The 12,946-nt window shown below is 49.9% G+C and overlaps 1 protein-coding gene across 1 annotated transcript in view; it reads right to left on the reverse strand.

Moving 5' to 3' along the window:
• Positions 1 to 12,946, reverse strand: part of RINT1 (RAD50 interactor 1) — a 64,762-nt gene that overhangs the window by 49,785 nt on the left and 2,031 nt on the right. The window contains exon 3 of the mRNA XM_068130421.2: positions 83 to 256. Within this exon, the coding sequence (XP_067986522.2) occupies positions 83 to 256 (174 nt within the window). The remainder of the gene's footprint in view (positions 1 to 82; positions 257 to 12,946) is intronic.

Here is a 12,946-nt window from a genome sequence, read left to right on the forward strand (position 1 = left end):
ATGTGCAACAGCTTAGGAAAGACCAAGATTTGCTGTACATTCCATTGGAAAAGTAAAAAGGGGATGACTTCACCAGACAAACCTGGTCAGTTTTACGCACAGAATGTTGTGCCAGAAAAGCAGTGTGGAACGCACAAATGCAACAAGGTGAGAACACGATGAAGACTGCAGCAGCTGATCGAGCTCGGACAACGACACGAGCTTGCTTAATGCCTCAGTGATGCTGCTCGTCATGAGATGCTGCTGGATCGAATCACTGTTACACAGGTTCATGTGCAATTCAGCCAAACCACACAATCCCAGAACAGTCACAGTTTTATAACAACACAAATTTTAATTTGCCAAGATTTTAAGGCTTCACGTATATATAAAGGGTTTCCCCAGGAATCTCTTAACACAACTACTACTTTGGTATTCATTTATTTTGTACAACAGTTATTGCCACACGAGTGTCGACTACTGAAGCATTGACACTTCAACAATACAAATTGAATAACGTTTCAATAAGCAGACATGTTCTACTCTTTTGAGTGTGACCATGACCTTATGCTACCGATTTACCACACTGGCCAATAAGCAACAAGGAACTGATGATCTAGGCCTACCGCCTTTTGGGTGGTATGAGGAATAGATCTGTGCAATATGAATGCTAAATCTTGAACGTTTTTTGAAATTTCATGCACACAAGGCAAGCGACTGAGACGATTACCATGGCAACATGGTTCAGCCAATCACAGCCATAATCTAAACAGGTTGAGATAATGACATGAGGAATAGATATGTGCAATATGAAAGCTAAATGTTCAACGTTTTTAGAAATATCCCGTACACAAAAGTGCATGGACAGATGATTGGCCGGTCTGTCGGACGGAGCTCATTTTAAAGTCCCCCGTCTCCGAACTAGTCAGAGGGGCAGTGAGCAAAAAGACAAGCGCATGGGGCTTCTCAACATCTAGGAATCTAAGGTGGTGGTGGTGGTGGTTCATCTGCAGCCTGGGGCTGTATGGCTGCATCATTTTCTGGGGGTGTGGCTGTGCCGCTGATGCAACGCCCCCATTACCAGTCAGTTGGTACTCATTTGGCTGACCTCAGAAGGTGTTAATTCAACAACTGACAGGGCCTCAAACTCAGAACCCTAAGATTTTAAGTCAGCCACCTTAACCGTTAAGCCAACACCAGGCTCGACTCCAAGGTAAATAATCAGGTGAAACACAAGGCATTCGGTTGTTCAAATGCCAAGGGAAGAATCAAGGAGAGAAATATTTCTCATCACCAGGCGAATAGGAGAAGCTGAGAAGCCTGCCACCAATGGACATTTAATTATAATTTGGTTACCAGCTGACCGATACACCACAATATTATTGTATGGATGTATGCATACATACATACATACATATAATTTGGATTTTTGACCAATATGGGTTTTTCAAGGGCCGATGCCAATATTTAGGAAGCAATAAGGGCTGAAGGCCGCAGTGACCGATATAATGCTGATATACGTATGCATCTGATTAAATAATTTAATAATAAAAAACGAGAATTAAACAAAATTGTTGAACTTAAATTAACAAATTTATTTAACACAATATATTGTCGTGTGACTACCTTGTGTGGTGAACACTGTAGGGTAGCACGGATGACCAAATGAGCTGTTACTCCGAGGCGTTCAGTTCAAATGGCGGAGAATACGCGTGGGGAAGCAAGAGGGAGGGGGAGAAACCGAACGAGAGCCTTACCTGAACGGTTTCCACTCGACGTCTCCACAACCGAAAAAAATAACTCAAACGAAAACGGATTTAAAATGTACAAAAATAACAGGTTTATTTAAATAAATGCCGGTACAAAGAAAATGCGCAATAAACTAAGGACGTCCCCACGACAGACCCGAAAACAGACGAAGGTAAAATAACTGGAAAATAAATAGCGTTTGTGTGCACTTAACTCTGATCGCTGTTGGGGTCTCGTCAGTAATCGTGGAAATCGTCCGGGGCCTTGGCAGGAACCGCACGTTTGTTGGCACACAGCACGTTTGTTGGCACACAGCACGTGGGTGGGAGGCCAGGCCTCGCGGTGCATCTGTTCACTCCGGGTCTCGTTACGCTGCAGCGAGCAAGCAGCGCTTGTCCACCCGTCGCTCTTGCTTGGAAAGCCGCGGCTCTTCCTCCTCACGACCACCAGGAAGATCTCCAAACACAGCCGTTCATGATAGCTCCCTTGAGCCCGAGAGAAAAATGCCACCCTTCGTACGAGGTCCGGGCGAGAAAAAGCTCAAGAGGGAATCGCAAGCGTTCGCTATCGTCTTCAGAACGACAAGGCACACAAGAGGGAAATGTCGGTCTGAGCAAGGAGCCGAGGAGAAGAGAGCAAAATGTCCGCTAGAGCGTTCTTTTATCACCCAGGCTCTGACGTCATCTGGGGTGCTTCGCCAATCAGCGAGTCGCTTCCTACCAGCCCTTCCCTGCTCCTATCAGCAAGTCCCATCTTACCCGGGGCTTGTGCCAATCAAAACCGTGACCAATCACTGCCCTTCTGGGCATGGCCTCACGGATATTTCGTCCTATGTGCTTTCAAAGTCGGGGTAATTGACACTAGTGCTTCATGCACGATTTCCGGTGGCTTTTTAATTAGTTAGCTCAATTAGAGTGTCAATTGCGTGGCTTGGCTATGTGTCTATGGCGTGGTGCCAAAAGGGACATAGGAATAAAGTACAGAGGTAACGACATACAGGGGATAAATTACCCATAATCCCTGAGCCAATTAACATACCCCACTCCTTGTAATGGGGACGAAGATACACCTTACACGACATCTGGGCTAAACAGATTCCCTACTTATTACATGGTGGTTCTTCTTCTTCATCACGACATACGGAGCATGCTAATTTATGCAGTCTACCTGGTCTATGGTATCCCTACCCCCTACAAACGTAACAATATTGCTACGGTTTTGAGATGTGTAAAGTGAGCTTAATAAAGGTGAAAGGTTTGCCCCCCATAGATAGTCACACGTGCAACATGTAGCCTCATTTGTAGTATAGTTATGTCTTAGTATATGTGAGAGTAGGCCCCTTCCAGTGTTAATCCTGCGTTGTGTAAAGACAGGAGAATAGGTCCTACTCCAGCAAACCATCCTACCTCGGTAGGCGCAATCCATTTTGCTGCCCTTTGCTCGCTCACTAGTCGAGTTAACATGAGGTAGGCCTAAAAAGGTTGGGCCGGCGTTGAGGTCGGGGCGGAGTCGAGGCAGAGCGTCAGAGGCGATGACGGTAAGCATGAGCCACCAATCAGGGCTCACAGCATGTGGCTGCAGCACTGCATCACAGGACGTGGTTGGAACATTCGATCAGGCTAAGAGGGTTGGCAATAAAACCGATTGCGCGAAGCCCCCCCACCTCAGTTATGAGAAGGGAGAGGCGCTTGAACAAGTTATCAGCCCAAAAGAGCAATTGAGCCACCAAGGACTTACGTACACAAGGACTTGAACAGGACTCGCAGAGGGGGACGTGCGGCAAAGAGGACTTGAAGAGGATTTGCATCACTCGCACCGTATGAACTTGACTATCACTGGAGATACGTGGGCGCAGCCAGGGCGTTTATAACCAACTTGCGCTGTTCAGCCAAGCGAGTGAACGAAGCTGCGTAACCGCCCTTTGCCATAAAAGCCGTCCCTGCCGTTCGCCCCGATATATCACCCTTGCTTGAGAGACGTGCGGCGTGGCCTTGTCTTTGCCTACCTCCATCATCGCGGGACGTGCTGTGACCGAGGAGAGCCGGACGGGGCCGTTCCTGGACGACCAAGCCGGCGCGTTTGTCCTGAACATCATCCTGCCCATCTGCAATCCCCGTGTGAGTGTGTCAAACGGGCCCGTTGTCTTTGGGTATTAAGAATAAGACTGTATAAGGATTTCCCTGTGTCTCTTCGTCCTGAACTGTAAATACGTGCAATACTCATTAAATCTATTTGTTCTTCCTTTTCTTCTAAATTCGATCGTTCCCGTGATTTCTCCATTGACTAAGCGTGTCACGAATAAGATCGCTTAAATCGGGTCCATTAATTATAATGGCGCGGCTCACGTGAACGCAAACCGCTCGGCGTATTCCAATCACACGTGGTTCATGCGAGGCTTGTTTCCTCGCTTCCAGGGCAGCGCGAGTACTTAGGTACAAAAGAGAATTTGGTCTCGAAACCCTATTTTGCGCTGTCCGGAAAGGACGTAATAGGTCTCGGGTCGCGCCAGGTCAGTAAAGGCAAGGGGATTAATCCCCCCTTGATAAGGGGAGAAGGCCGGCGACAGATCCGCAACAATTGGTAGTCTGGAGTGGGGATTTGGAACCTGTGACAAAATTTGTTAGACAAAATTTTGGACACCAAATTTGCATATTGGCCGCAACATTTGGTGTCAGGAGTTTGGGATAGGACCCGAAGTGCGCTTAACACACTCCAAATTACGAGCGACCAAAATTTAGTTTTTAAAATCAAAAATTTTAAGTTCGTGCCATGGCTCGTGCCATGGCAAAGCGGTCAAATGCCGGTGGGGGGTAGAAAATGAGGTAGAGGAGGTAGAATCGATAACCCAGGACCCCCGGGAAGAATGGCGAGAAGAGGAGGACATTGATGAGGGGCCGGCAGTCGGGGAAGAAAATGGCGGCGCCTCGCACGTGGCGGCGAGGGCCGAGCCCGCGGCGCCAATGGATATGGGCATCTTAATGGCGCAAATCAAAGCATGCTTCGTGGTGCAAAGTAATGAAATGAGAGCAGAAATGAAAGAAATGAAGGAGGGGCTGGAAAACAAAATGGACGCCCAAGAGAATAACTTGAAAGTAGAGGGGGGACAAATCAAGGGCAGAAATGAAAGAAATGGGGGACAAAACCACTCGGGAATTGGAAAAGATGAGGGTGGCATCGAAAAAAGAGATTTTTTTGTTTGTTTGTTTTTTTTTGTATACTGAATCGAGGCTCGTGAAAGAGCTGACAACCGCGAGGGAAAGACAGCACAGGGGGACCACGAGGGAAAGACAGCACAGGGGGACCACGAGGGAAAGACAGCACAGTGGGACCGCGAGGGAAAGACAGTACAGGGGGACCGCGAGGGAAAGACAGCACAGGGGGACCACGAGGGAAAGACAGCACAGGGGGACCACGAGGGAAAGACAGCACAGGGGGACCACGAGGGAAAGACAGCACAGGGGGACCACGAGGGAAAGACAGCACAGGGGGACCACGAGGGAAAGACAGCACAGGGGGACCACGAGGGAAAGACAGCACAGGGGGACCACGACGGAAAGACAGTACAGGGGGACTACGAGGGAAAGACAGCACAGGGGGACCACGAGGGAAAGACAGTACAGGGGGACCATGAGGGAAAGACAGTACAGGGGGACCACGAGGGAAAGACAGCACAGGGGGACCACGACGGAAAGACAGTACAGGGGGACCACGAGGGAAAGACAGTACAGGGGGACCACGAGGGAAAGACAGTACAGGGGGACCACGAGGGAAAGACAGCACAGGGGGACCGCGAGGGAAAGACAGCACAGGGGGACCACGAGGGAAAGACAGCACAGGGAGACCACGAGGGAAAGACAGTACAGGGGGACCACGAGGGAAAGACAGCACAGGGAGACCACGAGGGAAAGACAGTACAGGGGGACCACGAGGGAAAGACAGCACAGGGGGACCACGAGGGAAAGACAGCACAGGGGGACCGTGAGGGAAAGACAGTACAGGGGGACCGCGAGGGAAAGACAGCACAGGGGGACCGCGAGGGAAAGACAGTACAGGGGGACTGCGAGGGAAAGACAGTACAGGGGGGCCGCGAGGGAAAGACAGTACAGGGGGACCGCAAGGGAAAGACAGCATAGGGGGACCGCGAGGGAAAGACAGTACAGGGGGACCGCGAGGGAAAAAAGCCTCTAAGATAAAGATAAAGCTAAGATAAAGGAGATAAAGGAGATGGGGGAGGACATAAGGTGCAAGTTGAGCGAAGAGGTCGCAAAGGGACGCGACGAGGTAACGTGGTGCGAGGAGCGCGTGGGGAGCGAGCTTGGGCAGAGCGCAGCCAGGTTGACCGAGGGTGTAGAAATCGCGACTCGGGGTGTGGAAAAGCCGACGACCGCCGAATTGGAAAAAGAAATTTTATTGGCGCCGGCGGTCGTCGAGGAAAAAGAAATCACAGTTGAAATTGGGGCCAAAGAGACGGCAGAAATAGAGGAAATAGCATCGAGGGAAGAAATGGAATGCACTCAAAGTCTGGATTTGCATTGTGATGTCGTGCTTCCTAACAAAAATGAAGGTTTGCAGGTGCTGCTGGCGGAGAAGAGAATCCCGAAAAGCCGACGACCGCCGAATTGGAAAAAGAAATTTTATTGGCGCCGGCGGTCGTCGAGGAAAAAGAAATCATAGTTGAAATTGGGGCCAAAGAGACGGCAGAAATAGAGGAAATAGCATCGAGGGAAGAAATGGAATGCACTCAAAGTCTGGATTTGCATTGTGATGTCGTGCTTCCTAACAAAAATGAAGGTTTGCAGGTGCTGCTGGCGGAGAAGAGAATCCCGAAAAGCCGACGACCGCCGAATTGGAAAAAGAAATTTTATTGGCGCCGGCGGTCGTCGAGGAAAAAGAAATCATAGTTGAAATTGGGGCCGAAGAGACGGCAGAAATAGAGGAAATAGCATCGAGGGAAGAAATGGAATGCACTCAAAGTCTGGATTTGCATTGTGATGTCGTGCTTCCTAACAAAAATGAAGGTTTGCAGGTGCTGCTGGCGGAGAAGAGAATCCCAAAAAGCCGACGACCGCCGAATTGGAAAAAGAAATTTTATTGGCGCCGGCGGTCGTCGAGGAAAAAGAAATCATAGTTGAAATTGGGGCCGAAGAGACGGCAGAAATAGAGGAAATAGCATCGAGGGAAGAAATGGAATGCACTCAAAGTCTGGATTTGCATTGTGATGTCGTGCTTCCTAACAAAAATGAAGGTTTGCAGGTGCTGCTGGCGGAGAAGAGAATCCCGAAGGTGAGTAAGGGTGTGTATGGCGCGAAAGTGTTTGGCGCGAAAAGATTTTTGGCGCGCTTGGGATCCCGACGAAACCCGGGCGCTCGTGGTTCGTGCGAGGCTTGTTTGTCCATGGTGCGATGTACCCGAGTGAATGGCGCGCGTGTGCAAAAAAAGTGCGCACCGAAGCGTGAGTGTATGACGGAGTGTGAGTGGGAAGAGTGTGTCGAAGAAGAGTGTGATACAGAGTGTGCGATGGCCAAGAGCGAGAGCGAATGCACACCGGAGCGTGTTGTAGGGAGTGTGCAGGAGTGCACACCAGAGCACGTGATTGGGTGTGTACCCGGAGAGTGCACACGGGTGGTTGTTACTGAGGGTGTAACAAAAGAGTGTACGCGAGGGTGTGCGATGGCCGATTGTGTTACGGAGTACGTAACGAGAGCGTGTGTAACGGCATGTGTGGAGGAAAAGTGTGTGATAATGGAGTGTGCGAGCGGCATGAGTGCGCCGAGGTGTGCAGGTGCGAATTCGGTGTGCGAGAAAGAATGCACACCAGAGGGCGCAAGCGGAGAGCATGCAGTAACGGATTGCATGGAGTGTATGAGAGGCGCTGGAGCGCCGCGTTGTGCGAGTGAGGAATGGGTCGCGAGTGTTGAGAACGCGGCCCGAGCATCGACGCAGACCGGGGGAGCGTTTATAATAATAATAATAATAATAATAATAATAATAATACATTTATTTTGTATAGCGCTTTTCAAGAAACCCAAAGACGCTTTGACATAGTACGTAAAACAAAGACAAAAAAGGCAAAAATACATAATTAAATAACCAAACAGAAAGGAAGGAGAAGGAGAAGAGATGGTCAGGGGTTGAATGCGGTGTTGAACAGGTGGGTCTTGAGTGATGATTTGAATGTGGTGAGCGAGGAGGAGTCTCTGATGGTTTGAGGTAGTGAGTTCCAGAGTGTGGGAGCGGCGATGGAGAAGGCTCTGTCCCCCCAGGATCTGAGTTTGGTCCGGATGGGGGGGAGGGGGGGGACAGGAGGTTGGCAGCAGCAGAGCGGAGGGTGCGGGTGGGAGTGTGTCTGGGGAGGCGGTCAGTCAGGTAGGATGGGGCCAGGTTATGGAGGGCTTTGTAGGTCAGGAGGAGGATTTTGTACTGGATTCTCTGGGAGATGGGGAGCCAGTGGAGCTTGTGAACGACGGGGGTGATGTGGTCCTGGGCCCGGGAGTGGGTGAGTAGACGGGAAGCGGCGTTCTGAATGTATTGAAGTTTATTGATGATATTTGAGGGTGAACCATAGAGGAGGCTGTTGCAGTAGTCCAGACAGGAAGTGATGAAGGCGTGGATGAGGGTTTCTGCAGCTGTGGAGGAGAGGGATGGACGGAGACGGGCAATGTTTTTCAGATGAAAGAAGGCTGTCTTGGTGATCTGTTTAGTGTGTTTGTCGAAGGAGAGGGTTTGGTCAAAGACGATGCCAAGATTCCGGATGTGAGGGGAGGTGGATACTGGGATACCGTCGATGTTGAGGGTGAAGTTGTGGGTGGATTTGGTGAGCGTTTTTGGTCCAATAATGATTATTTCGGATTTATCACAGTTTAGTTTGAGGACGTTGATTTGAAGCCAGGATTTTATTTCAGTGATGCAGTTTGTCAGGATAGAGTGGGTGACGGTGGAAATTGACTTGGCGGAAATGAAAAGCTGGATGTCATCGGCAAAGCAGTGGAATTGGAGACCATGACGACGGATTAAGTGACCAAGGGGGAACAGGTACAGGATGAAGAGGAGGGGACCGAGAACTGAACCTTGGGGGACACCTTGGGGGAGGGGAGCGGTGGGGGATTTGCAGTTATTGATGGAGATGAACTGGTGCCTGTCGGAGAGGTATGATTTGATCCAAGAAAGGGCAGTGCCAGTGATGTTAAAGGTGGTTTCAAGTCGGGTAAGGAGGATGATGTGATTGATGGTGTCAAAGGCGGCGCTGAGGTCGAGAAGGATGAGAATGTTGAGGTTACCGGCGTTGGAGGAGAGGAGAAGGTCGTTGGTGATTTTGAGGAGTGCAGTTTCCGTACTGTGGTTGAGGCGGAATCCGGATTGGAATGTTTCATACAGGTTATTGGCAGAGAGGTGATGTTTGAGTTGAGTGGCTACAGCACGTTCCAAAACTTTTGACAGAAAGGGTAGGTTGGAGATGGGTCTGAAGTTATTAGCGTGACGTATAGCCGACGTGAGCCCTCGGTGTGTGGTGTGCTTTGTGTGCTGCGGGGACCGGCGGGGATCGTTGCCGCGGCGGTCTCACAAGGAGCGCCGTGCACGATTCGCGCCGGGCCCCGCCCTGTATGGTCGGTCCCGTGTCTTGGCGGGAAAGGCGATCGGCACGGTTCGAGGGGGGGTAGGAGAGGTCGGAGCCGCGACCCCTGGCGGCTGCGGTGCTCCGACCATGGGCGGTTGGGCCATCGTGCATGGGACCGCAAGGCTCCGCGCAGGGATAGCCCCTTGAACCTTGGCCCAACCAAGCCTCCTCCCCTGAATCGAAAATGCCGGATGGACCCAACCAACAGGCGACCAACCACCCGTATGCATTACTCGGCTTTTCGAAGCCGAGCTATGACGATGTATTTCCACATAGAGAGGCTCAAGTGGAGTGGACGGATAGCGATAACGTTGGCGAATGGTACTCGGCGTAAGAGAGTGGTGGTTCCACCATTCCTCACACGATCTTTGGGGCGCGTGAGCATTAGATTAGGGGGATGGCAGTGAACATGCACATGGAGGTGCCAGCAATGGTTACCTCCATGGGGCACTGAAGCTAGCCGAGGGCGGGCTAGGATAATGTTAGGGATTTAGAAAATGACAGTAGGGACAAGATTTAAGTAGGGACATGGTTCAGGTAGAGGGGACGTAGAACGATTAGAAGGATGATAATGACGAGGGAAGTGCTTAGTGTAAGGGAAGACGGGGAAGCACGAGTTTTAGGGAAAAAGCAGCTAGTTAAATGATGCTGTGTGTGTGAGGATGGTATTGAGCTTGAGCAAATGAGGAATTGAATGAGAATCACTGTGTGTATTGAGCTTGAGCAAATGAGGAATTGGTTGGGAATAACCAGAAGTGGTGTATTGAGGACGAATGGAGTTGTGTTGAAGTGAATTGACTTGCATGGTGTGCAAGTGGGGATCAGGTGTGTGAGCACAAGAGGTGTGCAAGAGAACTTGGTGTGTGTGAGAATATTTGGTGTGGAATGCTTGGTGCGGGATAGAAGGTGTGGAATGCATGGTACGAAGGAGTGAATGGGGGGAGATGGACCCCTTCACGAATACCCGGGGTGGGTTGTGTAAAGTCAGGTAGAGGGCTTAGGTAAATTGTTTGGATATTGACACCTGTGGTGTGGGAAGTAGAAAGAAGTGCTTGGTTGGGTGCATGAGTCTATGAAATGGCTGGGCGTGTGGGCTTTGTTGGTGCGTATTGTTATTGGAGCACTCCGCCACTGGTAGTTTGTCGGCCAGGTGAGGCCGCAGGTAGGCTCTGGGAGCCAGTTAGAGTTATGAGTAGTGTTCAGTGGGGCCCAAGGATCCCAGGAGAGGACCCGGGTAGCCCAATGCCGAGGAGGGCATCAGAGGGGTGAGAGAGCCAGGAGGGGCCTTCCCCAATTTAGGGTAGTCGCAAGGAGCAAGGTAAGCTCGGGTGGCGACTTCAGTGGCAGAGGTGCGCAGGTAGGTATACCTGCTAGTGGAGCCAAACGACCCAGCCCCGAAATTGTGCAAAGGCACAGTAAGAAAAATTGGGGAGTGAGACCCAAATTTGGAAGGCACCAGGTGGTCAATGGGAATCAGGTTTTTAGAACCACATAGTTTAAAGATGCCGATTGGCAGGGCATGACCCCAGGTTAGTTTAAAAGTTAATGTCAACTAGTGTAGCTAGGATGAGGAAAGCCCTTTGCACCATCCACATTCATTCACCAAGGTGACAAAACTCCACACTTGCACCAAGGCTTTGTAAATGATTTGAGTGAGTAAGACGCATCTCGACGTGATGAGACAATGTGTTGTTTCCATCTCTTCCTTCCTGGGAGGGATTGGAAGACGAATTCAGAGTAGAGGGGGATATGGGAGACAGGACGTAGAGACGGAATTGTAAATTGTAAATATAGGGAAGGGCAAGGGTAGTGTAAGCTGACATGGGGGGGTACGAACGGTTAGGGACGAGCTTGCTCTGCTCGCTCTCCCGCGCCCCTCATGCTGCATTACCTTGTGTTTTGGTGTACCTTTGCGCCCTTTCTGCTTTGCTGACTGTGCTTTGTCTTCCTCCCCACCCATGGACCCACTTTGGAGGAGATGTGCAGCAACCTCGAACTGTGCGGCTGCACATATCTACACCTGTGCATCTGCACCTTGCGACACCTGTGCAGATGAACTGTGCAGTGCTTTGCTGCCGTACTCTTTATTATAACTTTGCTGCACATGCACAGACACTTTGCTGCACCACATTACACATGGACCACACGTTTTGTGGCTTTACACTTTGCTGAGCAGTCATTTGCTGCAAACTTACCATGCATATTCGGACCACGTATTTTGAGTGGCATCAATGTCACGCAGTTGGACCACATAGGGTTGGCCCTGCTGACAAATAAAAACGAACACGGGTTCTTGTACATTTTATTCTTGGTGTGCCAGGAAAGAAGAACTTTAAGTATTTATTGCACACAGAAGATGAAGCAAGAAGAAGATGCGGCCCAGCAGCAAATGGTCAACTGTGAACTTTTTGAACTGTGTTATGTGTATTGGTGCATTGCTATGCTTTCTCTCCTCTCCAATCTTCTTTCCACAAAAAGAACAGGTCCTGGGTTATAGAGATGTAAATAATTAGGTTCTGTGATTGTAAATAAGATGCTACCCACCGGCTTTATGTGTAGTTTTTTTTTTTTTTTTTTTTTTTTTTTTGTATACAAGATCGAGGCTCGTGAAAGAGCGAAAATTAATCACACAGAAAGACAAACAGACACATAAAACAAATAACATCGGGAGCGGTAGACAAGATGGGGAGAGAGGGGGAAGGACACAAACACAACATTTGAGAGCAGGGACCGAGAGACATGGAGACATCGAGAGATCTGTGGGACGGAGAGGGCTTTGGGGGGGAGGCATGTGAAGGGGGGGGGGCATGTGAAGGGGGGTTTGAGAATTAATTCCGCAATTCGGTTAGTTGTGGGTGCGAGTCTGTTAGTTAGTTACACAACGCAGTAGGTGGGACATATTTAGTGTTGTAAAACTGTCACATACACGGGTTAGAGTAAATGTTAGGGGGAACCACATCTAAATGTCACACATAATTAAAAGGTAGTCCGAAGTCCTTCTAAAAACCGGTCGTTCCTACTTGGGTAGGTTCGACTCGGGGACGAGTCTGACGAGGGAGGGGGGCAGTGCTACGGTTTTGAGATGTGTAAAGTGAGATTAATAAAGGTTAAAGGTTTGCCCCCTATAGATAGTCACACGTGCAACATGTAGCCTCATTTGTAGTATAGTTATGTCTTAGTATATGTGAGAGTAGGTCCCTTCCAGTGTTAATCCTGCATTGTGTAAAGACAGGAGAATAGGTCCTACTCCAGCAAACCATCCTACCTCGGTAGGCGCAATCCATTTTGCTGCCCTTTGCTCGCTCACTAGTCGAGTTAACACAAGGTAGGCCTAAAAAGGTGGGGCCGGCGTTGAGGTCGGGGCGGAGTCGAGGCAGAGCGTCAGAGGCGATGACGGTAAGCATGAGCCACCAATCAGGGCTCACAGCGTGTGGCTGCAGCACTGCGTCACAGGGCGTGGTTGGAACATTCGATCGGGCTAAGAGGGTTGGCAATAAAACCGATTGCGCGAAGCCCCCCACCTCAGTTATGAGAAGAGAGAGGCGCTTGAACAGTTTTGAGGGGAGAGGCGCTTGAACAAGTTATCAGCCCATAAGAGCAATT

The sequence above is a fragment of the Myxine glutinosa genome, chromosome 11 (assembly GCF_964187855.1).
Source record: "Myxine glutinosa chromosome 11, kmMyxGlut1.1, whole genome shotgun sequence".
NCBI lineage: Eukaryota > Metazoa > Chordata > Myxini > Myxiniformes > Myxinidae > Myxine > Myxine glutinosa.